Raw genomic sequence first — 27,112 nt, 5'->3', positions numbered from 1 at the left:
ACACAGAAAGCATACACACACATACATACCTTTTTGCTGCTCAGAATATTGTTATTATTTATATTCTGTAATTACATTGTCAAAATCTTCCTGTCAGGATTGTATTGTTATTTCCATAAAAATAATTTGTTCTTCTATATAAGATATAAACAATCCGTTCCTCTGCTACTGAATGAGTTCATACCAAAGCTGACACCAACTAATTCATGTAAGAGGTGACATGGGGTATAGTTTAATGGATATAATTATGGATGTATGTGTTATAGATATAAATATGGCTATTTTATTATGCACTAGCACAATAAACAGTCTGATGCATTTAACAACTATACAAGTGAATGGTAAATGGGACAAGTTATTTGTCGAACTGTAAGTTTTCTGAGGTCCATCTGAAATCAGGAGAGAGGAAACAGAGGCAAAAAGACACTTCTTTATACAGAGAGAAAAAAGAAATGTAATATATCAGCATGCAGGTATGAATGCCAAGAATAGTTTTCCTGTCTGTTAATTTGTTTTCTTGGATGTATAGTCGGTAAGAGAGAACAAGTCCCAAACAACTGGCAGCGCTCCATTTTGCAAGAGTTAATGACAGAAAAAAATCCCCATAACCTGGCACATCCACATGACTGAAGGACAGAGCTCACCACAATCAGAAGAGTGCTCCAAGCTGTGGACAATATTAAATTATTCCCCTACAAAAACATCATGCTTCTGTGGCTTATTCATACTGCTATCCTTGACCAGCCACAGTAGTAAAGCAGAGATTAGGCAGATACCCAGTTAAGAGAGAGGTGAGTGTAAACAGAAAATTAAAGCAAGCTATTCAAAGGTCAGAGATGAACATCCTTATCTTTCACAGGCTTGATCTCTGGGTACAGGTATGTCCTGCTTGAAATAATTCAGTAATACAGCACATTCAGCTTCTGCACTGGGGTGATGTGACCTGGGTCAGAATAGCTCAGAATCAATTTTTCCTTCTCTGAACAAAACAGAAGGCCAGCTTTTTTCTTTTTCCCTCGCCCCCTCAAGGACAAATCAGCAAGCGATTAAGTATTATTAATCCATAGTTGTATGGTTTCAAGTGATGTTTTCATCATGAAGACCTAGTTAATGAAAAGCAACAACAGACCACAGTGTCACTGCCAGTCTAAAGATATCCTGAGTTTAATCAACAGGAACACATACAGTATTTCTCCCTGTGCGTGTGCCCTTACTGTTTAATTAAAGTTAATGGGAGCAACAGGTATATGTTAGAAGTAAGATGCAGCCAATGCACTTAATGGTCAATGTATAATTAAGCACATAACATAAAGCTTTCATCAGACTCAGCAAGGTCCTCAGCACCACTTTTTACATGACATGCATGCAGGAAGCCCTGTTCCCGGCTCCCACCAGGGGCAGGATTTGGTGGCACCCAGGACCTGGGAACTGCTGCCTCTAACACAACATTCATGTGATCAGCAGCATCCTGCTGCCATTTTTGCAGGGCAGCATTGCTTGGATCCAGACAAATGCGGACTCATTTGGGAAACGAAAACACAGCTCTGCCCACCCGTCCCACATAGGCCAGTAGCCACATTCAAGCTGTTCAGAACAACCAATGCCGAAACCAGCTTTTGTGTGACCAGTCAGTGGAGTGCCCCAGCAAGAAAGATTCATCAGGGAAAGTAGGCGTTTCAATTTCTCTCTCTTGAGGCTCTGATTTAATAGCCTGGTTCAACACTTCCTGCAAACAGCATGGGCATATGCTTCATTTAAGCATACTTTATCAAAGAAAGATGGATTTCAGCATGTTTCAGTGCTTCCAGGGTCTGGATGTTTTAGCAAGCACTGCTCTGTGCTGTGCCAGCCATGATAAAATATCTACCGTCATGCTTCTGTTTTCTTTTCTGGAAAAATTCAAACAAGAATTTCTGTATTCAAAATTGTTATCTTGCTTAGATAGACAGAAAAAACACTCAGAAATTTTTACTGATCTGTTTCATGCTCAAGCAGGTACTAGGTTCACTGCAAGCACAAAAAGAAGATGACATGACAGAACAAGACTCACTAAGAGGGAAATAATTTAGGTATGAGGAAAATGGGAGAAATGAGAAGTCACTGTGTGCTGGCTTCACAGAACAGTTTATGCAAAAATGGCATGCTCCCATCATGGAGACAGGTGAAAACAGTTCCTCCCAAGGTTTACTGCTGCTATTAAAAGCTTAGACCTTGAATACATATGTGAATTAAAAGCTTAGACCTTGAATACAAATGTGAAATAGTTCTTCTGTAGATATATTTACTGAAGAACCAGCCTCATCCAAAGTGGAAAAGCACTCTCAGAAAGTATCCTGACCTAAAATGCCAAGTCCTGGATTCCCTTTCTGTTCCAGCACCCCACCCAAAGTGCAAAAGGAAAGTGCATGTCTAAGGGCTTTCCAGGGTCAGTGTCTCTCTCGGCTGCTGTGCTGCATCTCCTCTGCAGATCCCAATCTGATCCTGCCTTGTCTCTCTTTTCTTACTTAGAGACTCGCACATCATAAGATGAAAATAGCTCCAAAATTTAACAGAGCAATTGCAAAGACCACACAAAGAAAACAGATCTCTGATCAAAACCACCATGTTAAATAATCTTCTATTTCCCAAAAATAAAGTGAAGTTGAGTACAGACTCGTCCAGTTTCCTTTGTTGCTTCCATATGTTTTCAGGACAGCTGGAACCAGCAGACGCCTTATTTTCTTCCTTTATATACCAGTATCACGAAACACAGCACTTTGCACAGAACAGTAGTCTGTTTAAGATGCCTTTAGTGAAAGGAAGAGCCCAGCACCTAGATCATGTTGGTCTTGTAAAAATAACTGTTTTCTACTTCTCACTTGCGCTTTTTATTTCTTGCCTTTCTGCCTTTCATGTTGGGGTAATGGGGGAGAGGGTACATTTCTAAGGCTGAAATGAGCAGTGATGCTCCAGAACACAACCATTCATTGAAGTGGGCAGTTTCTTTTCTGATATGACACACCATCTTACTTAGTACTGTTTGTGCTATGGTACTTCGAACTAAAAATATATATTTAAATGAAGTGTCAATAATTCTTAGTGATGCAATTCCTCTATTCAGAACCCCAGAGAATATTCCCGACTGTTTGGCAGCTGAACTTGGCATGCTTTACAGACTTAATCCTTAATAACTGCTGGGGTCTGGCTGCAATAGATCTTTCTGAGGCTACAGCTTCAACTCCCTCCTAGCTACAGGCAAGCAACTTCCACAGACTGCATGGAAACTGCCATTCCTCACCTGTTATAGAGGATCATTAGGCCTATGCAACTTTTATTGCAGGAACACAACTCAAAGCCCACCCTCAAACGTCTCCCACACCAACCTGCTTTCAGTGTGAATACTCATTAATGGTTTCCTCCAAAATGTATATATATATCCAGTAACGCTGCTGCCACGAGATGTCTCTGCACACTGCAGGTAGTTCCACCTGGAGGAGGTCCATGGTGAACATGGAAACAAGTCTTGACATCAAGAAAAGCAGAAACCTGATCTCTTGTGTGCATAGCTGCTTTGATAAATACTTAATATTTAGGACAGCAAGAAGATTGCCCTCTACATGACAAGTCCACTGCTGGTCTTCAAGGTTGCAAAGAGGCTGGCATGAGCCTTCTGTGTCTGGAACAAATTTCCACTAAAGAAAATACATGTGGAATCCTGAAATGGTGATAAATACATTTCTTAAGTACAGTGAAAATCTAAAGATGTTGTAATACTTGATGAGTCTTCATTTCAGTGTCCTCCTGCAGGAATTAATAACTTGATAAATGCTTCTTGTAGGAACAGCTTCATAAAACATACTCTTGTATTAGAATTATTAGTACTATGGTTTCATTTTTTAAAAATTTGATTGTCATGCTGTGTACCCAGATGATAGAAGGAAATAGATGACTACTTTGCCAAGACTGAATTTGTCCTTTTTATGATACTGTCCTGCTTTTAAACAGAAGTCCCTTACAATATTGTAAAGATAAGTAATATCAGCCTCATTAGCAGAACTTCTAGAATAAAGCCCTAGAATAAAATTAGTTTATAATTTAACAGCATTTGGACACAGATAATTAAGAGTGAGAGTGGGCTGGCAAATCCATGCTGCAAGATCAGAAGGCAGTGGCAGTGCAGGAGGTGGTTAATCAACTCACTAGCTTCCTTTTTCTGATGATTAAAACTATAATGATCTAATTTTGTTCTTCTAAATAAGCCAGGCCCTTGCAACTTAAAAAAAAAAAAGTATTATGCTTTTTGTAGTTATGTATCTCAGCACTTATTATTTTTAGTTCAGCTACTAGAGCAAGAATAGCTATCAATTATGAGACCTAAAGAGTCACCAGTGGACTCTGAACTCTTTGGTCCAACACAAAGAGGACAGGACTGTCTCACCCCTACATACGTTTAATTGTTCGCTTGACCACATTCAGCAGCGTATGTCCCTAGAGGCAGGCGTCAGCAGTAACTTTAGCCAAAAGCCATCAATCTTTGTATGTAAATTACAAATACAGAGACCAATCAGCAATTATTTGAGTGTTCTTGGAAGAGCTTAAAGTTTTGTAACTTTCTTTTGACATGACTGTTTGCCTTGTATTACATTCATTCTTGGCACAGTTCCACTGGACTTGGAAGAATTACAGCAGGGATTAATTTGGCCTTTCTGTATGTATGGCTGATGCTTTATATACCTCTTAAAAAAGGTATTATTTTTTCTTGTTTGTACTTTTTTGGAATGTGCTAGCTCACACATTTTTTTTCCTTGCAATATAAACAGTGATTTACGAGTTTAAGCTAAACCTAGTCAAAACCGGCAGTTCATGAGTTGTGGGGGACTTCTTTGTCCTCTAAGTCCTGTAACATTTTGATGCTCATCTAACAGCTCCTAATCCATGAGTCTTATGATCACACGAGGATCTCAGCTCCCACTTAATTTAAACTCACACAATTGCAGAGAGGGGGGGAGGGAAGGGAGAGGTCCTAGTTCTTTTGATTGCAGAAAAATACCCAAAAATATTCCACCTAAAAGCTCTACATCAACACCAGACAACCCCCAGATGAACTGCATTTTATAACGGTCATGTTCAGATAGAGACACTATATGAACACCCGGAACCGACAGGGATGTCCACACTGTGAGCAGAGCGAGAGTCAACCCACTTTAGGTGCCAATCACGAAAGGCTGCAATCCCTGCTCGCACCTTCCCGTGATGAGAGCACAGGACCAGAACTAGATCTTTGCCCAAGTCACCAGGCTAAGCTGATCACCAGGCACTGATCTGGGATCCTGACATACCAGCTACAGGAAAGAAAAGCACAGGGAGGAGCTCAGAGTGGAGACATCAGAGTCAGCAAGGCTAAGTACAGTCCTCAGCACAGACCAGGGCACCATCCATCACGGCACGCGTTCAACTGCTGATACCATTTGATAACCACGGCAGAGGGACAGCATGTGGCACACTGACTAAGAAAGCAGTGGTGCTAATGGACAACCTGCTTTCCTTCCAAACTCTGCAAAAACCTGTACATGTAAAACATCACCCAGCAGCCCGGCGAGTTCAGCGATGGATATGCATGACGGCACTGTGATTGTACCCACAGAATATGATTTGCCACATCTCTGACAGAAGCAACAACCCTACTCACTTCATTTACAAGATCTTTTATTTTGCATGTCTACTCACTACTCTTTCCATTCTGCACATTTTGTACATATGGATTTGACATCTTTTTAGTGTATCCTCATGGAAGTCTTTGCTCCTGTATTTACAGTGTTGGACCAGTGTTGGACCAGAGATGTCTTGCTGCACTGTCTTGTTAATCCAAAGCACAACTTCATCCTCAGTCTTCAGGTGGAAAGTGAGTATTCTTCATAAATACTTCAGCAATTCTGCTTACGAAGTCAGTCCTATCTCGCTGAGGATCAAAACTTGCCTTCCTACCCAATAAGCTCTATCCTCCTCTGAGCTGTAGTCTTCCTCCATACCCCTGTGCAGTAACACCAAATCTTTTCCACTCATGATTTCAGACATCCAAATATCACTAATTTCTCTAGGCTGCATGTACTGCAACCTAAAGCGTCACGTTTCTTACTCACCTTCCGTCTTCACTGATGTGACCTACCTTGCCCTTGCTCGTTCTTGGACATAAAAAATGACCAAGTATTAGCAAAAGCAAAAGACAAAAGAGGCTGTTTGGGAAGTAGAAATTGCAGAAATTCCCTGCTCTCCACCATGGCAAAAATCTCTCTCCTATCAGCTGTAGGTCCTCTCATTTTTTCCACAAGAAAGAAAGGACTAAATAATACCTACATATATTCTTGAAGGCTTTGCTAATAAAGTGGTAAAGAACAATCTGAAAATTCACAGATGAATGTCCACTTATTAGGGCTGAAGTTTAACAAAAATAATTTGGTATAATTCAGTATGTTCCACAATGCTTAGATGGAGACCTGAACCCAACAGAAATCAGTGTCTAACCTTTATTGGGACGCCACTTCACTTTTAAGATGCAAAAATACCTTTGTAAAGTCCCTGCTTACACACTGAGTTGCCATGGTTTAATTAAAAAGAGTAAAAGAGGGAAAAAAAAAAGAAACGTTTGAAAGAGAAACTAGTCCAAAAGTATAATGTGGCTTAAACTGGCCTAAGCTAACATGTATCATCAATGTTTTTGATATCATGGAAAATCTCACTCAAACTTTCAGGACCTAGGAGATTACCATGCATGGAAACTATCAGCTGTGTCTGATACAAATGCAAAGATATGTGACTTAAGCTAAAACTCAAAGTAGTATTTCTTGCTGGTTGGATTGCACCCTTTAATCATAACTTACCATTTAAGGCCTTAGTCCTGCAAAGACCTCATAAACATATGACCAGTTCTAACAGGACCAGGAGCAAGGCTTCACATATTATTTTAAAATTAAGCAACACTTTGTAGGGGACAAGGCAGAATTTAAATTCCCTGCTCACTTTCAACTGTACCTTTGTTTGTCAAGCATCCACCAAGTCTATAAACTAACAAAAGCTCTAGGCTCCTTGGTATAATTATTTCCTGCCTTTTTTTTTACATAAGAATTATACTCATCCTTGTTTCTGCCTGTTTAGGACAGAAACATTTTTACACAGGATAGATAAACGTCCTCTTGTAGTTCAATGTTGCTCAAAGTCTATATATCGTGCACCACTTCCAGTACATTGCTCTTTGTTAAGAGACAACCTAACGAAATCACTGTACATGAGCAATCACCCTACTCTAGTCTTTAATCAGACCTCCACATTTTATCTGCAAGAATCTGCTGTGCAGAACTACACATCTGTAATAAATGCACTTGCCAACATTGCCCACTTCTCTGCAACTCTAAGATTTATTAATGCCAGCACTTCTTCCTCAAAGGAGCAGGCTCTATGGAAATTGGAGACTTCACTGACGCGAGTATCAAGTTTTAGTCGTATGTCAATCATTTTACCCTAGTTAAAATGCAGCTACCTCTGAGTACAGTAACAGCATATTACAGCACTATTCCAGGGTGAGGAACTGTGTAACACTTTTTGAGAACAACACAAGAAATTTAAGCACTGAGAACATAACTGACTGAACTGGAATTTGGACAGCACACTGAGATAACATTGCTGTCTATGCGAGAAGCGCTAGGAGGTTTTGCGGGTTTATTTACACAGTGAATGTAAATCCAGATGCAATCCCACTTTGTCCTCACAGTGAGACACTAGACATAGACCAACCCTGCTCTGGAAACTATGTAAATGTGAAAATGTGGCGTTGTGTCCATTCTTGTAAGGTTGAACCCTAAGCAGTAACAACTGCTGACCTTGTTTGGCTTCTGAGGACCTGGCAAAAGCAGTTTGAAAGGGTTTGGGTTTTTTAATGATTCTGTTGAAAGCAAATCACTCTCCCAGATAACACACACCTACATGGACAAATTCTGCCTAGGTTTGTATTCCACTGTCCCAGCTTGCAAGTTTGAGACTGAGCAAGTTGCAGGGACAGGTTGGTAGGAACCGGCTCTAGTATACACAGCAGTGATACGCTGTAAACTGAGGAATGCAGAATAACTAGGTTTACCACACAATTCAGATTGACATCGGGCATCCCATATCTCATATTTTGCTGAGCAGTCAGTTCTAAACCAGTTGGAGTTTTGTAAAGGAATTTCCACAAGGGATGTTACATGACAGGACTACTGCAAAATAACATCTCAAACATGCAGCCATGCAGAAATGGGTCCCAAAGAATACAATTATCATCCTTTCTAATTTCTAATGCTTAGTTGGGTTTTACTTAGCAAAACTGGGTATTTAACTTTGCCCATTGTTTTATTTGGCAACAAGATCTGCAGGCTCTTGCCAATGAATAGATTTACTAGCATTCAATCAGGTTTCAGGGTGTCCAGGTTGAAGTATCATCCAGGCTGTTAAAGTAATTGTTTTTAGCGCTTACAGTAGCTGCCACAGGGACTGCATATAGGCAATTTTTTTCCCCCCTCCACTGTTTGGCTCTGCTCTGTCTGACCAGACACTCCTAGGCTGAACCAGCAAGGGAGCAGATGGAGAACTTGCTCCTGCCTTTGCTTCCTCCTGGTATGGCACCACTCACCAGCTGGAAGAGCAAAGGCAGCACTGTCTGCACTCAGGTCCTGAGGGAGCTGGTGAGTCTGCTCAAGAAACAGATTTCCTCCGCCTTCAGAAGATCTACAGCCAGCACTGAGTTTTTCTGCACATGGGATAATCCTTCAGCAGAAGCACACTGTTTTCATATGCTCTTTATCTGATAATGTTGATCTGTTTGTGCCAATTCTCGGTGCTTTGGCAGCAGCGGGAGATGAAAAAAATGAAGGACATGGTATGTGAGAACTTCCACTGAGAACAGGGAAAAAAATATTTTTTTTCCCCTTGGATTAAAGTTTAAGTGTTATCAATTTCATGGTTAAGGTTGTAGTTGTCCTTCTCGTCTCTGCAGGCTGCTTTGATTTACAGGTCAGGGAAACCATTTAATAAAGTTTTATAGAAGCACAAACCTCTCTCCAGGTACTCTCTTTGTGCCCTCCTTTGCCTCTCCATGTCAAACATCACTCTTCTGATAGGGTGAAGGCAACACCCGACCCCCAACTCCAGGCTCCGCTGGCTGAGACCACTTCTTTCTGGTTCATCGAAAGAGTGCACGGCTGGGTTTCGTGTCCTCCCCACCCCGTGCACACAGCAAGGCGGCTGCATGCCCTCCCCCATGACACAACTGCACCCAAAATGGACCTCAAAACCTGTCCTAAAAGAGCCCTTTCCCTATGGCAGCGGTACACTTTCTCATGGGGGGTGCTCCTGGCCTTTGCTGAGTTGAGGTCTTCCAAATCCTCTTCCAAGCCAGGAGGGTTTCTCTATCTACAGACTTACGAGCTGGCGGGACCAGGGCACCCTCGCGCAATGCAGCACCTCCTCCCTGGATGCCCCCTCACCAAGCCATGCCTGGGGGGCCACCCCAAAATGACGATGCCCCTCAACTCCCACCCAGCATCCTACCTGGCATCGACTGTGCCGCCGCCTCGGGGGTGGCGGCAGGGGCAGCGTGGGGCTGCTGCTGGCTGGAGCTGACCTCCGGCTCGGTGCTCACCGAGGGCGAGCCGGCCGCCTCGCCGCCCGGGGCCAGCTGCGGGGTGGGCGGGAGGCTCTCCTCAGCGGCTGGTGGCTCCTCCTGACCGGGCAGCTGCAGGGCTGAGAGGGGGATGCTGATGGGTTTCCCGGCGGCGGCGGTGGCGTTGGAGCTGGTGGCTGGCACCTGCAGGGCAGCCACAGGGCCGCTGCCTGCCCCCCGTGCCGGGGAGGCCAGGGGGCCCCGGGGTGGCCTCTGTGTGGCCAGTCGGGGCAGGCCGGGGGGGGAGGCAGAGAGGCACTGTGGGTCGGGGTCGGGGCCTGCGGCCGGCTGGGGCAGGGCCCTCATGGGGCCCAGGCAGGAGGGCCCGGCCTGGGCCTGTGGCTTGGGCTTGGACATCTGCGTCAGGGCCAGGGCCGGCCCGTCGGCGCCGGCTGTCAGCTCAGCATTGGCCACTATGTAGTAGTCCTCAGGGAGCTCCTGCTTGATCTTCTTGAGGAGCACCTCGCCGCCGCCCTCGTCGGCAGGCTGGGCCTGGGCAGCAGTGGGCAGGCCGGCAGCCGTCCGCTTGCGGGGGCCAGCGGGGGCCCGGTGGGGGTGCGGCTCGAAGTCGCTGTCCTCATCGGTGACAGAGGACTCGCAGACCATGTCAAAGAGGGTGGCCTCATCCTCATACTCCTCCACGGGCTCGCCCAGCTCCGATGGCTCGCTGCAGTAGGAGAAGTCACAGGAGTCGCGGGTGCGGGTGCAGTCCAGCTTGGCCTTCCCCGGCCGGCCCGGGTAGCGCTCCAGGGGGCTGGCCTGTGCCTCCGAGGGCACCCCCAGCATGCTGGGGCTGTCCGAGTTGAAGCTGCGGCTGTCCTGGAAGCAGACGCGCTCCTGGGAGCCGGCCCTGCAAGTGGCGGCCAGGGGCCAGTGGTAGGCATGGCCAGCGCTACAGCCCCACATGGCCGTCAGGTTGCCATGGGCCCCCTCAGAGAGCAGGTGCTTGAGGTTGGGGATGAGGCTGCAGATGGTCCCATGGCTGTGGGCCCAGCTTACCAGCTTGGAGAGGTTTTCGGAGGAGGTGTGAAGGCAGTCCTCCATGGTACAGGATCAACAGCGCCTCGCCGCTGGGAAGTCAGCTGAAGACGTGTTTCAGATCACAGGGTCCTGATGCTCACGGTCATGTGTTGCCAAGTTCATGCTTGCTGCTCGCCTGCAAACAGAGAGCAAAACCCTTCTCTTCAGCACTCCCAAAGCAAGACCACATTTGCATGGGCAAGTGAAACATTTGTAAGCTCAGCTAAACCCATTTCACTGTCATTGTATGTGCTGCAAAGCACGTTTCTCAAAACAGTGCCTGCTTTTAAGCAGCCTCATTCCTCATTCTGCCTGCAAAAAATCTGCCTTTAAGCCCAAGGCAAGAAATATCCCTGCAATACACAACTAAAATAAGATAAAACAGCTTTTTAAACAGGCCAGTTCAGTATCAGTGGCAATATGATTTGAAGCTTAAATCTCTGACAAAATGCAAACGCAGCCCAAAAGATGGTGATTGTGTCTTCATACTTAGGAAATGAAAATTAAATAAAATCTTAAAGCATACAATTTATCTTGAACATCAGGGCGGCAATCAAGCACCGACTCAGACACTCCCTCTGCACCTGAAACTTTATGACATTTTACATCATTTATGCACATTTCTCAAATGCATCAAATATCTTCTTTTCAACTGAATTTGAGAGGCATCAAAATGAAAGCCAGAAACTTTAGTTTTCAATAAGGAAAAAACAAACAAGTTCACCTTTCCCTGTGCTATATTGACAGTCATCAGTTGTCCAAAGGCTTACGAGAAGCTCAAGGGACCTGCAAGGTTTAAGTCATAACCTACCTTAAGATCTGAGAGTTAACCTTCTGCTTTTTTACCATATTGCCTATCTTCCCAGATCTAAATCATGATTCTGTTCAAGACAAACACTTGCATTTTCATCAACTATTTAGAAATTTGCAGCACAAGGCACGGACCTCTGGGGCCAAGGCCATGAATCCTACAGTATTTCAGGTCAAACATAAAAATACAAAACCTGTCACATGTTCATCTTTTCCTGCCAGAAACTGCTTCCTGCTCAGATGGTACAGATACTTTCCAGGCAAGGTCTCATTCCACACAAGACCGCAAGCCCTCAACTTCTCAGAGCTTCAGCACTAGGACTTTCTAGGAGACCTTGCAGTTGTTTCTCTGATCCGCATTTCTTTTATCACCATAAAAAAGACAATGAAACATGATGCAGGAGATGCTTCATTCATTTAAGTGAATAGAAAAGAAGGAAAAAATAAAGTAAATTTAAAGGTTAACCATTCTTTCAGTAAACAAGGAAAGCAAGGAATTGTAACATAACTCAGCTAAAAATACTGAAATTGGTTACAGGTAAGTTCTTGGACCGTAGCTTTCTTTTCCCTGAGTGGTTTACCAAGGTATCTGGTATCACAATTCAACAATCTGAGTAGTAAGCTTCTGATGGTACATAAGCATGGCTATAAGGTATGTCTGGAATTAATGGCGTGGGGCTTGGTCACTGCTTGACGAACATCAAGGCACTGCTGGGGCTGCGGGCCAGGCAGCTGGGACAGCCCCAGCCCCAGCCATTGGGCACTGGACTGACAGACCCAGGCTGAGCTGAAATGGGGCTCCTGGGCCAGGGGCAGGGGGTGGGTGGGGGTCCCAGGGCAGGCTGGGCAGAGCTACTAAGGCCCATGGGTGCCCTCAGGGCCCTGACAAAAAATTAAGGTTGCAGTGGGAATGCTCAGTTTGTATATGTCTGGGGGCCTCTCGTATCTGCTCTAAATCATCTGTCTAAATCATCAACTGTAGGAGGTTATTCACAGGAACATTTGCTGTAAATAATTATTTTTTAACTTTTATTTTGCTTGTAATGTTCTGTATTCCACACACTTCCAGATTTAAGCTGCAGTCAATGCCCATTTTCCTGTTATTCAGGCATTTTAATACTTAACTACTGCAATAACAATCTTCTTTTTTTTTACCACAACGAAATGAGATACAGTTAGTCAAATGTCTGTACAATCCTAGAGCAATGATCACACTGAGAAAGACGGCACAAACCAGTTTTCACACAGATCCCACTACTGGGATACTGGACCACTACTGAAACAGTAGTCTGTTTCTGAGGTGGGAAATTATTACCCCCTACTGTAAAGATCCTCAAGGACCGTGGCTGAAATAGATCAAAGTCAACCGTGAAGCTCTAGCTGACTTCAACAGGTCCAGGTAACGCAGACTCCAGAAGTCTGTAAGAAAGTCAGCACTTCACAGATGGACCCCGACATATAGCCCTCACCCAGGGTCCTCAGTATGACTAATACAGAACTGGACAGTCTCTCTTTCTTTACACTGTAGTCTTACTTTTAAAAATGAAGGTTATTTGAGTTGCTGAAGAAGATCAGTAATAAAAGAGCTCAAACAACTCAAAATTTCATGGTTGCTGGGCACAGGCTGGGCTGAGAATGTTTTAAGGTTACTGCTCAGCTAAATTAATAGAGATTAACTGTACGTTTATATTCCCCTAACTATATCCATGGTTCCTATCTCGCCAGCTGTTACCTGCTAGCGGTCATTTTTTCAAACTAGGGATCGCATCTCAATACAATTCAATTTGGTAAATATATATTTTAAATTATTAATCACCTAAGTGGAACTTTTTTCATTAAAGTAATCAGGGGATGCCAAGGAAACTGCAGCACTGTCAGATGATAGCAAAGTCTGAGCATCTCTCTGATGACAGAGCATTCTCCTCCAGTGACTTTCTCAGACAGCTAAACGTAACTGGGAACTTCTGCTCATTTCTGCAGGCCTGTTTGGAGGGTGTCCCTAACCTTCTCCCTCCTGTGCTTTGTGAACATGACCTGCAAGGCTTGGAGCTCCTGTTGTTCTCATCTCACTTATATTTTCATATAGGCAGAAAAGCCCTTTACATTCTTCCAAACAGAAATGCAGCATTCACACCAATGTTACACCTCATTTTGTTCCCTGTCCTCTTCTACAAAAGCACTTTTAGATGCAAAATGAACTGTGCCATGGCTCAAAAGACAGCTACATGCTGGCTAACGGTCCCTGGAGAATGCTTTCCCTAAAATCAACACAAATTACTACCTGCCTACTCACTTGGTCTTCAAAGTCGCCTGCCAGCTAGCTGCATATAACCATGTTTGCTGTCACCTCACCGGGAGGTGAGGAGGCTGTGTTTCAATGGTTTTGCAGCCTACATATCCCTGCCCACCCACGCTCGTTCACCAGGCAAAGGGTGGCCCGTGCAAACCAAAACTGGAAACAGAATGGACAAGTACTGCCTACGATTCCCTCCATGAGGCTCGCCATGGGTCTTTCCTCCCCACCCAGGCGCTGTCCCTCACTGGTGGGTCAAGAATGGAGCCAGCACGGGAATTTCTAGATCTTTTGCAAACTTCTAGGTATTTTTCCAATGTCTTTGAAATTAAGCATGACATGGAGGGAAGTCCTGGATAATGGATGAACAGGAAGAAGCATGTCATTAGGAAACAGAGTAAAAATGGTGTAAGATTCAAGCTTGGTTTTGCAGTAGCTCAAGCCAGGGTGCATGCACAGAGAACAACTGCTACAATAAATTCCAGCTTCTGTTATTTCCCACGTGAAACCCCAGCAATGGTACAGATCTCACAGCATCACCTGCAACACAAAGCTCCTTGAATGACCAGTGCCTCTGTGCAGTATAATAAATGCAGTAGGTCCCCACCTTGCAAGCCTTTTAGGCACTGGAGAAGGCACCCCTTTTCAAACATACAGCTTTTAAACATCTAAAAGTTGTTTGTTATATTTGGTTGTTTGTTTTAAACCTCTTAAAGATACACTGTCAATCTTGACAGGGGTCAAAACCTCCAGGGTATCCACATTTCTGCTGACTGGTGTATTCAAAGACATGGACATACAATGCACCCCGCCACAGAAGAAACACCAAAAGATGTGACAAGTAACACCATACTCACACAAGGCAAAGAGGCATCTGGAAAACGAACAAGGGAAAGGAGGGAGAGCTATAGTCAGGGCTATAGTCAGAAGCTACATCAGTGCAAAACCATGGGAAAGCATGGAGCTGCTCAGTTGCTGCACAACCAGGGATGTATCTTGGGAAGACAGAAAGCCCAGTTTGGCTGAAGAACCATTTTCCGCGCAGGGAAATGAGATCAGGTCAACTGCCACGGTCTGGATTGTTTGTGCAGGGCTGAAAATCCAAAGACATCAGTTATTCAGAAGCCATGTGTCTTTGGTTCGCCAACTGCAGCAGAAGCTGACAACGGCACTTTGGCAGGGAGAGACTCACCCTGTAGAAAGCACAGCAAATCCATCATTATCTGCCTGGTTTCCTGAAGAGGAACCTTGTCTGCTCAGTCAGACAGCACGCTGCTGGCTGACAGTCTGCTCTTGTTTGCTAAATCACATTTTAAAGATTATAGAAGTCATTCATTCAGACTGGAAAGATTCAATAGATGACTCATGCTTAATAACCTGCTAACATGTATACTCTGAAATCATACAGTAGCTGGCAAAAACACGCTATAGCTTCAGTGTGAATAACACTGGTATTTTAACTGCATTACAGATGGTGAAGGTTTACCCTTCCACAGCACTTTTCTGCAGTTCAGAGCCTAGCAATATCTAATTCAGGGTGAAGCATGTCTAGGTGCTGGAAATTCACTGCAGCTATCAGGACCCTAAATTAAGAATTCGATGTTATGACTTGTTTAGCTTTTATGACCTCATTTATAACATGTTGCTGTAGTGACTAATGTGTACAGAATACGTGCTATGCCAGAAAGCGTTATTGTTGCAAAACCATTCCTTGAGATCCATTAATGCATTAACTGGAACATCACTTGATTTGGGAAAGGGAATATTTTCTGTATCCAGAACCAGAGGTTTGCCATAGGAAACCTACTTGGTGACCAAAAGGTAATGAAAAATAGCAACCTCTAAAGAACATCCCATGTTCTAGGACGGGACTTGGCCTAGCTAGTTTCATGCAGACAAAATTCTTCCTGATTTTACACACAGCAGTAGGAACAAGTCCTTTGTTATGACCCAGAGAAGAAGCACTGACACCAGGCAAGTCCCAGAAGCAACAGCAGTTGGTAGCTGTGGCCACCTTGAACCCTTTCCTTTATCCCATGCAGAGAATGAACGAACACTGGTGGTGAGCAAAGACCTGGCTACCTCAACTACCTCTCCTCCTTTCCCTCCTTGCACATGAGAGTGTTGCAGTGGAGTTTTGGTTAGGACCTTGTGGGAGGTTCTTCAGGACAAACAGGGAAATCTGTGATGTGGCTCCCCCGGAAAGGAGGCAGCAGAGGTGAGGATGCAGTGAAAGAGCTGAATGCAAAAAAATGGGATGAAGCAAAGGTGTGCAGTGGGAAGCACGTGTCTTCCAGCAGCATCTGCACACTGGAACGTGCATTTGGTGGACCTACAGCTCAAGGAAGGTGACGGGTGCATTTTGTTGTAAAGAAGGCAAGAAACCTTGTTGGGATCCTGTACTGTCACAGACTCACAGGCAGTTAGCAATGGATTTCCTCCCCAGGGTAACATTAGACAAGTCGACACAGACTACCTTGCATCACATAATCAGCAGCGATAATAGAATTTCAAAAATACATTTATTAGCATTTCAGGAACTTCCACGCTGATTTTTGTTCAAGGGAACAGTATAGCCATGGCTACATTAACCAACTCTTGGGACATGATACCAAGGCTGATACTACTGAGAATTTTCTAAAAGCCCAAGGTTCTCAAGTAAGACTACGATGCAAAAATTACTTTTGTTAATAATAAAACGTAGTCTTTCTAATCTCACAGCTGTATAAAACCTCTAAAACCTGAATCCTAAAACACTAAAAGACAGGTGTAAAAACCCCTGCATTTACTCATTTTACATAGCATGGATTTCAAACCAATCTTACAACAGCTGAAACCTGACTTTTAAGTGTATTTATGGAAAAGCAATGTTTTATCAAGCTTCTACATTCAGAGGTCCCAGACCCTTGTGTGTTGGGCTTTGATTTCTCATACCAGCAAAAAAAGCTCAGAATGTTCTAAATCCTCTTTGTTTTCATAGAATAGAATCATAGAATCATAGAATCATTGAGGTTGGAAAAGACCTCTAAGATCATCGAGTCCAACCGTCAACCCAACACCACCATGCCCACTAAACTATGTCCTTAAGCGCCTCATCTACACGTCTTTTAAATACCTCCAGGGATGGGGACTCCACCACTTCCCTGGGCAGCCTCTTCCAATGTTTAACCACTCTTTCAGTAAAGAAATTTTTCCTCACGTCCAACTTAAAGCTCCCCTGGCGCAACTTCAGGCCGTTTCCTCTTGTCCTATTGCTAGTTACTTGGGAGAAGAGACCGACACCCACCTCGCTACAACCTCCTTTCAGGGAGTTGTAGAGAGTGATGAGGTCTCCCCTCAGCCTCCTTTTCTCCAGGCTAAACAACCCCAGTTCCCTCAGCCGCTCCTCATAAGACTTGTTCTCCAGACCCCTCACCAGCCTCGTTGCCCTTCTCTGGACACGCTCCAGCACCTCGACGTCCTTCTTGTAGTGAGGGGCCCAAAACTGAACACAGTATTCGAGGTGCAGCCTCACCAGGGCCAAGTACAGGGGCACGATCACTTCCCTACTCCTGCTGGCCACACTAGTTCTGATACAGGCCAGGATGCCATTGGCCTTCTTGGCCGCCTGGGCACACTGCCGGCTCATGTTCAGCCGGCTGTCGACCAACACCCCCAGGTCCTTTTCCGACAGGCAGCTTTCCAGCCACTCTTCCCCAAGCCTGTAGCGCTGCATGGGGTTGTTGTGGCCGAAGTGCAGGACCCGGCACTTGTCCTTGTTGAACCTCATACAGTTGGCCTGGGCCCATCGATCCAGCCTGTCCAGGTCCCTCTGCAGAGCCTTCCTACCCTCGAGCAGATCAACACTCCCGCCCAACTTGGTGTCATCTGCAAACTTACTGAGGGCGCACTCAATCCCCTCATCCAGATCATCAATAAAGATATTAAACAAGACCGGCCCCAGTACTGAGCCCTGGGGAACACCGCTCGTGACCGGCCGCCAACTGGATTGAACTCCATTCACCACAACTCTCTGGGCCCGGCCGTCCAGCCAGTTTTTGACCCAGCGCAGAGTACACCTGTCTAAGCCGTGAGCCGCCAGCTTCTCCAGGAGAATGATGTGGGAGACGGTGTCAAAGGCCTTACTGAAGTCCAGGTAGACCACATCCACAGCCTTTCCCTCATCTACTAGGCGGGTCACCTGGTCATAGAAGGAGATCAGGTTGGTCAAGCAGGACCTGCCTTTCATGAATCCGTGCTGGCTGGGCCTGATCCCCTGGTTGTCCCGCTCATGCCTTGTGAGTGCCCTCAAGATGAACCGCTCCATAATCTTCCATGGCACCGAGGTCAGGCTGACAGGCCTGTAGTTCCCCGGATCCTCCTTCCGGCCCTTCTTGTGGATGGGCGTCACATTGGCAAGCCTCCAGTCGTCCGGGACCTCCCCCGTCAACCAGGACTGCTGATAAATGATGGAGAGTGGCTTGGCGAGCACCTCTGCCAGCTCCCTCAGCACTCTCGGGTGGATCCCATCCGGCCCCATAGACTTGTGAGCATCCAGGTGGCGTAGCAGGTCATTGACTGCTTCCTCTTGGATTACGGGGGGTTCATCCTGCTCGCCGTCCCTGTCTTCCAGCTCGGGGGGCCGAGTACCCTGAGGATAACTGCTCTGCCTGTTAAAGACTGAGGCAAAGAAGGCATTGAGTACCTCAGCCTTTTCCTCATCCTCAGTGACAATGTTCCCCCTCGCATCCAATAAAGGATGGAGATTCTCCTTGGCTCTCTTTTTGTCATTAATATATTTGTAAAAGCTTTTTTTGTTGTCTTTAACGACAGCGGCCAGATTGCGTTCTAGCTGGGCTTTTGCCTTTCTCATTTCTTCTCTGCACGACCTCACGAGATCCCTGTACTCTTCTTGAGTCGCCTGCCCCTTCTTCCACAAGTGGTAAACTCTCCTTTTTTTCCTGAGTCCCAGCAAGAGCTCCCCGTTCAGCCAGGCCGGTCGTCTTCCCCGCCTGTTCTTCTTACGGCGTACAGGGACAGCCTGCTCCTGTGCCTTTAAGACTTCCTTCTTGAAGATCATCCAGCCTTCCTGGACCCCTTTGCCCTTCAGGACTGTCTCCCACGGGACTCTCTCAGCCAGCGTCCTGAACAGGCCAAAGTCCGCCCTCCGGAAGTCCATGGTTGCGGTTTTGCTGCCCCCCTCCTTACTTCACCAAGAAGTGAGAATTCTATCATTTCATGGTCGCTAAGCCCAAGACGGCCTCCGACCACCACATCTCCCACCAGTCCTTCTCTGTTTGTAAACAGCAGGTCGAGCAAGGCACCTCCCCTGGTAGGCTCACTTACCAGCTGTGTCAGGAAGTTGTCTTCCACACACTCCAGGAACCTCCTAGACTGCTTCCTCTCTGCCGTGTTGTATTTCCAGCAGACATCCGGGAAGTTGAAGTCCCCCACGAGAACAAGGGCTAGCGATTGAGAGACTTCTGCCAGCCGCTTGTAGAACACCTCATCCGCCCCTTCATCCTGGTTGGGTGGTCTATAACAGACTCCCAGCAGGATATCTGCCTCGTTGGCCTTCCCCCTCATCCTTACCCATAAACACTCAACCATACCATCATCACAATCGTTGAGCTCTATACAATCGAAACACTCCCTAACATACAGGGCCACCCCACCGCCCCTCCTTCCTCGCCTGTCCCTTCTGAAGAGTTTATAGCCATCCATTGCAGCACTCCAGTCATGAGAGTCACCCCACCATGTTTCTGTGATTTTCAGCCTCTCTGCCCTGGCCAAACTTACTGGGCTGTTACTCCATCACCATCTGAGGGGGAAGCACTCCTTCATTTTGAAGGATCTCTGTTTTCATACTTACAAGTAAGGAAACACAGTTGCTAGCTAACAGATTGAGAGCACTGTGAATTAAAGGTTTGGCCACCATGGTGTATCTATCTCATTCAAGATTTTAGCCAATGGACAATATTAGGGCTTCTTTTATTATTAGCATTTCTTAAGCCAAATGCTTAACATTGCTAAAGGGCTGAAGTCAACAACAGCAGAAATCCAAGTGTCCATTCATCAGAGAAGGCAGAGCAGTACTGAGGTCCCCACAAGTTCCCGCTGCAGTCCCACAGGCCCCGCTAGCCGTCAATCCAGGACTGCAGGCAGTATTTCTCCTTCCCAAAGCAAGAGGCTGAAGCAGACTCAGCAGGAGGTGCTGCCTCCCCCAGATAACGCTCTCCAAATGCCAGAGGCCCCAGCCATGCAACAGAGCACCCAAAATCATGCCACTGCCAATTACCTTCCCTGCTATCTCCTACGAGAGGGCTGCTACTAACAGTGGAGTTAAAGCTCAGCCTCTTTGCCCCAGTGTTTTGATTTCTTCACTGATATTGCTAAGGATGTCATCAACTTGTCAAAGGACTGGGATGGACAACCGCTCATTCAAAACAGGCCAGCAAACTGGAAGGGCTGGGAATAAGTCAGTGCATTTTCTCTAATTTTAGACTTCAGGAGTACAAAACTTCTATGTCAACTCATATTGAATTTACCTTCTGCTTGACAGAAAGACTACAAAGAAGGAGCAGAGAGGGAGAGAAACAAAGTATGCAGAAAATAATGGCATCTTATAGGCAAGGTATGAATCAACTAGGTGTCCCACTTTACCATGGGGGAAAGGGGCAGACCTCCATCTCTGATACAAACTGCACATGCGTTTAATTGAATGTCTCTCTAGGAAACAAAAGGGTATAAATTACAGAGGAAAGGCTCACAAATTCTGGCAAGTTCTGCAAGCCTGTGAGATAGCTTGGCAATGTCATGTATCCTTAACCTAGAGAATAATTCCTCAGCTCTGCTCATTTGTCAGTTTCCTTATCACTTTTGTACAGTTTCCAGCTGGTGTCTTCAAGGGAGTAACAACCTCTCACCTTAACAAAATCACTGACTATTTCCAAATTATGTGAGCTTACACTATTTGTTCATGTTTTTAGCTCTGTAAGAACTGATTTAGAAATAATTAGGGATGTACAGTAGGAACAAAACAAAACCTCCATGCTAATTTTCTACCTCCACAATTCTAGGCTCATCCCAAATTTTATATCGATTCAATCATTTATGTGTAGCAAGTGCCTTCCCTTTTGTGTGTCTCAGAGCTTCTGTGCTTATATCTTGGTCTTTCTGAAGTCAGTAGAAGCTCAGCTATTGAATAAGCAGGCCAGGGTTTCACCCACAAAGAACCACAATTATCATTCCTATCACCAATGAGCAGCACCAAGAACGCTTTCCTGAGATGGGGGTGCAGGGTAAGTGTAGAAGAAAAAACATCCACACATCTTTCTGGGCAAGCAGCGCTGTTCTCCATTCAGAAAAATCTCATGGTTGTCTGTCACACTTGCTCCATGAGACCGCAGCTCCTCCTCAGCTGATGGTTAGTCTTCAGGGAAGACGCTCTCCTTGCCAAGTGTGGCACGCCTTCAACTGCAGCTGTCATCACAGCAAGCCTGAGGAAAGCAGCAAAACCTGTTTGCTGGTGAAACTCCTTCAGCTGGCTGAGAAAGAAAAGGATTTGGCTGGGACAGCGTTTGGGGGTTTCCTTGCCTTTTCATATGGAAGACTACCACAGGATTATAAGCCTCCCAAGAGCCTGCCTCATTCACAAAACAAAATGATCCATCCATTGACAGCAGGACGGACTGAGGAACAGTTTGGGGGTTCAATCCTTAATCCAAATGTAATGCTACAAACACCACTGCTCCTATTTTTGTATTTTTCCTCAGCACCCAGTAAACAGGAGTTACGTGAGCCTTGCTCCTGCACAGCATGGCTGAAGGGTCATAGAGGGACCAAAAGAGCATCAAAAGGAGAAGCAGGTGAAAAGGGAGCAGAACAGATGGTGCAGCAAATCTGAGCAATCTGAGCAGGATCTTGTCAGCTAAAAACCTCTCTTCTCATCCAGATGCCAACGTCTCAATTTAAGCTTCCTCAGACTGACCTGTTCCTCACTCCATTCCCCCCAGCTCACTGTGACTCTCTTGATAACCACTCAGACACATGAATTCCTTATCATGAATCCTCTACCAAGCCACCCCTGTGCTGGTGCTTCCCAGTCCTGAACGACAGTCCTCAGGAACATAGGCCTGATTTGGTTGTCCTCATTTGCAGTAAGTAGGATCATCAGACAACAGTACAGAAATGCATGGGACTGCTTCTTCTTGCTGAGGAAGGATCTTCCTTCCAAGGAACATGTCAGAAAGGGAAGTGAGATTTCTACAGTTCATGAACATATCTGCAAAGTTGCTGAGCACCTCCAGCTCCAGAGAAGTCAAAGCACTTGGCAGTGCTACACTTGATTTTTTTTTACCTTGCGTCTTCCTTGTATATCCCATAAAGGACATATTCTGCCATGCTCTTCCCAGAAGCTCTGTAGCACTAAGGTAATCCTGTAAAATACTAACCCTCCACACTGCTTACAACTAAGCAGTGTACAGCTGAACCCAGAAAAGATTTTAGGACTTTGAAAGCACTGAATAGTGTAAACATAGTTATAGTGCTTAAATAGAGTAAACATGAAAGACAGAAATCCTGCTTGTTCAATTCAGTATTTAGCAAGTGTAACCCTGAAACTTTCTCTCAAACCCTCAATGAAACATAACTCATTTTCTTAATGCAGACATTTCTCACTGGTCTGCAGTGAACACCTGAGAGATGAGATGGACTCTGTACCCTGGCTTGAAAGCTGTGTTTCTTCAGGCTGACAAATGAAAGCAAATTTTAGCACTAGCAGTTTTGCAGACTTACAGACTGTTAGATGAACTATCTGATGACCATTGTGTGCCCCCAGGTTAGTTACATAGGCTGAGGGGAACTTCAGGGACCTAACGTGGAAATAATTTCCCCCTCTACTTACGCTCCGTGAGCTGCATTCAGATTCGGTGTTTCACCTCACCAACATACAATGCTGGGCAGCATTTGTAGCCGCTTGCATCACCGGTGAAATCCAGCTCACCTGTCTCATCTCTGCACAGTCACTATCTCTGCCTCAGCACTCCAGTTCAAGTTGCATCTCCATGTCAGAATTTAATGAATAAGTACCTTCTTGCAAAACTGTTTGGGGCTCGTTGGTTTTTTTTTTTTTGCATATATATATACCACTGAATGAACACAACTGTGTGCTCAGTGCACATATGTGGATTTATTTCTGGCTATACCTTAAATTCCAAGCCTGGAGAGGGAAAAGTAGAACTGAACTTTCAAATCTTCATCATGTCACCAACCAGTTTTCAGAAGGTTGCTCCCATATAACGATTTTCAATGCACTTTTAAAAATGGCAGAGTTTTGATGGAGGGAAAACACAATCGGTTTTAAACGTCCTTGAACTGAACCCACAAGCCAAGTCCTGCATTACTGAACTGCTAAAGCATCAGACTCCTCCTGCAGCTAGGATGAATCTAGCCCTGCCTTACCTCTATTTGAGCTACTACCAAATTTACATTTACATTTCAGAATGCTGCCTGCTGCAGTCGCTAAAAATGACCAAATATATATATGATCCAACACACATATATGTTAGGAATGCTTCTATATAAAATAGAACTTTCAAAATAAAAATACACCAGCTGAACCAGCTCAAATCCTGCTTTTAAAAAATAAATGCTCCATCATCCTACAAGAAACAGTGATTTACTCACTGTTCACTCCAGGATTCATTCCTACAATGGTGGAAAGTTCTCCAGAGCAAACGCATGGAGAGAGCAAACATTTTCAGTTGCACTCATGGCTTTCTCTGCTAGAAACAGTGGAGAAGATGTAGCAAGAATGAAGATCAGGGCAAAATCCATCCTGGATATAAGCCCATGGAAAGCAGTGCAACTACCACTTGTTTGAATTTGGCTCTGTCTTCCTTTGAGGTTGTAATGGGTCTGACACTGAAGTTTTCCACACCTTCACACCCAATCCGTCCTTTTCATGAAGTGTCTTTCTACAGCAAAGTCAAAATGAAGGTTTCCAGCTCTGACATTTTTATTGCTGCACTGTTGCTCATTCCTTGAATACAGGTAGGACCAATGCTGCACAGAAAGAAACAGCTGTTGTGATGCAGCCAAACTATCCACCATCAAATTTGCTTAGGAGAGCTTGATCTAATACCCACCGAGGTGAAGACTTCATTGAGCTCAGTGGTCATTGAACCAGGCCCAAACATCTATTTTATGAGTTTGGAGTTGTCGCTGCAGCCACTTCCCTGGAGGGATGAATTTTGATTTCTGTTCTTTGGGGAGCCCGAACTGATTCAAATGTGCCTCTACACTCATATAATTCTTGTATCGTCATTTTTGATAAATGGCTTTTTTTAGCTGAGCCACCAGTCCTTTCATGCCTGTAGTAAGCCAGATTCTCTTGCTTTGAGTTCACATTTTGTCTACCAAAATTTAATATAAAAAAACAAAACAAAACAAAAAACAGCAGGACAAGTGATTTACCATGCTCTGGCTCCAACAACATCTGCTGAGGAATTCAGCATGAGTGGGTAACCCCACATACAGCAGTGCCTGCTCAGGGGTTTTTCTCTACAGCTCTTTCCAGAGCTTTTGTAAGCCATGTAAATATACAGGCTGTGCTCAAACACAGTTATAGAGGTGTATTACAGCTCTGGAAAACAGCCTTTTTGGAGCTGTTTGGTTTCTGGTCCAGGTTCAGATTTTCCCCAGGAATTTCCAACTGTTCATGAGAGCCCAAAGCCACCCCTGTAGCCCTCAGAGCAGGGCTGAAGCGTGGTAAGGGGATCAAGCCTCCAGGAGACAAGAATAAGACCTCTTGCTCCATTTCTCTCAATCCAGCATGTCTTATAAGTGCTAGAAACTCTTACCTCCGCTTTTAACGACTGCAAGCTATGCTTCATAACGGGAGCTGGCATCCTCACTCAGAGCAAGCTATAGGCGGTATCAACAGCAACACAGCTTTCCAGCACAAACACAATGTGTCCCTGGTTTGCTTTTGCCAGAACTGGGTCTTGCAATAACCAAGCAGGGACTCTCAGGTACCTCTAGTACTCGAAGCAGAGCCTCTGGGATAAAAGCTGCTCTGGCGAGGAGGCAGAAATTACAGTGACCGGGAACTCTGCACCCAGCCAACACCTGAATAGTTAAACAGCTCTGCTGAAACAATGCCGGGGTAAAGACCTGGTATTCACAGCGCCTCCACGAGCTTTGTCAATCGGACTGTCGGCAGCAATGACAGCAACGTCAGGGTAAATATGATGGTGACATCAACGTACACTGCTATACCATGTAACCAACGGGACAGCTCAGAGGAGTACTTGAGAAGATGCCTGTGCATTAGGAATAGGTGAAACGTGGCAGGGAGTTTTACTGTAGCCTTAAGTCAATGTTAGCCATCTCTCATCTTTTACTAGCTCTGTATTCAGTAAAGGACATTTTTAAAGAAAGAACATATTTTCTGGTAAATCATTTCTGAAAAGTATATCAACAGTAAGATTTTAAAGTGTTGAGTGTTTGAAAAAAGCCCAGCTTTTACTTAGCTACCAGGGGGCTTATGTATCATGGCTTGGTTATTTTGTGTTGTTTATTAAAATTTGTTCCAAAATTGCATCTTCACACTGTTTCTCAGGATGATTTGGATATAAAACCGCACTATATCAAAGACACTAGCATTTGCCTCAGCTTGCAGTTCACAATCATTCTCTAATGGAGAAATCGCACCACATGTTTGGAAAATCTTTAAAATATATAATTTCCTGAGTTTACAATGAAGTGTGTGTACCCTCTCTAATTTTAGAATTACAATAAGAATCAAGCACACAGTCTGCAGGCAAGAGATTTTTCCCTGGTCTTTAATTTTCCTAGAAACTGTATTAAGAGAAAGTCTGCACGTAATTTACTAAAAAGAAAACAGGAATATTACCGTTGACTTGCACACAAGTTATGAGGACCAAACTCTCCCATCTTCTTAGTAGAAAACCAATGCCTTCAGTTCCAGCCCAGACAACTTAACTACACCATGCTATTCCTCACAAGCAAACGCAAGCAGCTTCTGTCAATGAAAGACTTTACTGTGCCAGATTCAGTTTGTATTTTTTATTTGTAGGATTTCTCTCACTCAGGGCTTTTCTAAACTAAGGGAAATTGGAATAGTGCAACTACGGCAATATTGAAAACATGCATTATTTGGCTAAATAGTGCCAGTGAAACCACATTATTAGCCATCCACACAAAACAGAGGGGTTGTTTTCTGTAGAAAATTAGAACAATCACAGCAACTCAACATTCCTGTGCGAGGATAAAATTCCACTTTCTATACTAGAATTTAAGGGTTTAGGTTTTCCTTTTTTTTTTCTTTTAACACAGAGATGGTTTTGGATGTTAAATGATTTTCTAAGGACTTAATTCTCAGCAAGAAAAAACATTCCAAAACTGTCTTTACAGTGCACTTTTGTGTACTGTAAGTATCAACAATTATCCTTATCATTAAACTATTGGTATCAGACTGAGGTCCTGCCCTGCAGTTTCTTTTTAAAATCTTCAAAAAAACCCAAAACTTGGGAGAAAAGAGCTGCAAGAAAGAACAGACTTGAAAAAAAATACGAGAAACATAAAGACAGCAGATTATTCCATGAACAGGTTTGTATCCAACTGTGCATAACAGATCACATGCAGCTGACTCCCTAATAAAGTTCCTAGGCAAGACCTTGACGTGATGTAGAAAAAAGAGTAATATGAAAGCTGCCCTAGAGATCATAGAATCATAGAATCATAGAATCATTGAGGTTGGAAAAGACCTCTAAGATCATCGAGTCCAACCGTCAACCCAACACCACCATGCCCACTAAACCATGTCCCTAAGTGCCTCATCTACTCGTCTTTTAAATACTTCCAGGGATGGTGAATCAACCACTTCCCTGGGCAGCCTGTTCCAATGTTTAACCACTCTTTCAGTACAGAAATTTTTCCTCACGTCCAATCTGAACGTCCCCTGGCGCAACTTGAGGCCGTTATCATCTGGCGCAGATGAGCCAGTAAAAGCAAGGACTTTCATTCAAATGTAAGCCAGTCAGAAATACTGGGTGACACCCTGTAGTCAACAGCCAGTGGATACAAAAATTAGAAATGCTCCACCTAACTATGCACCAGTTTTTGTATTATCCCTAGAAACATTTCTAGCTGTGTGCCTCTAACATAATATAATTGATCAATTCAGATTATCCTAAAATTCAAACCAAGGTGTAAAACAGATTACATTTTAAGATTACTGAGATGGGTTCCCTGAAAGTGCCCAAAGAGGTCGAAGCCTCGTGATGCTGTACCTACATACAGGTGAGGAGTTGGTGGCA

At 44.6% G+C, this 27,112-nt stretch overlaps 1 protein-coding gene across 1 annotated transcript in view; it reads right to left on the bottom strand.

The window, feature by feature from the left end:
- KIAA1958 (KIAA1958 ortholog) overlaps window positions 1-27,112 on the bottom strand; it is a 61,468-nt gene that overhangs the window by 11,395 nt on the left and 22,961 nt on the right. The window contains exon 2 of the mRNA XM_076362321.1: window positions 9,556-10,823. Coding sequence (XP_076218436.1) covers window positions 9,556-10,711 — 1,156 coding nt within the window. The 5' untranslated portion in view covers window positions 10,712-10,823. The remainder of the gene's footprint in view (window positions 1-9,555; window positions 10,824-27,112) is intronic.

This window comes from Aptenodytes patagonicus, chromosome Z, assembly GCF_965638725.1.
Source record: "Aptenodytes patagonicus chromosome Z, bAptPat1.pri.cur, whole genome shotgun sequence".
NCBI lineage: Eukaryota > Metazoa > Chordata > Aves > Sphenisciformes > Spheniscidae > Aptenodytes > Aptenodytes patagonicus.
Note: the sequence above shows the minus strand (reverse complement) of the source record. Positions and strands in the feature narration are given on the sequence as shown.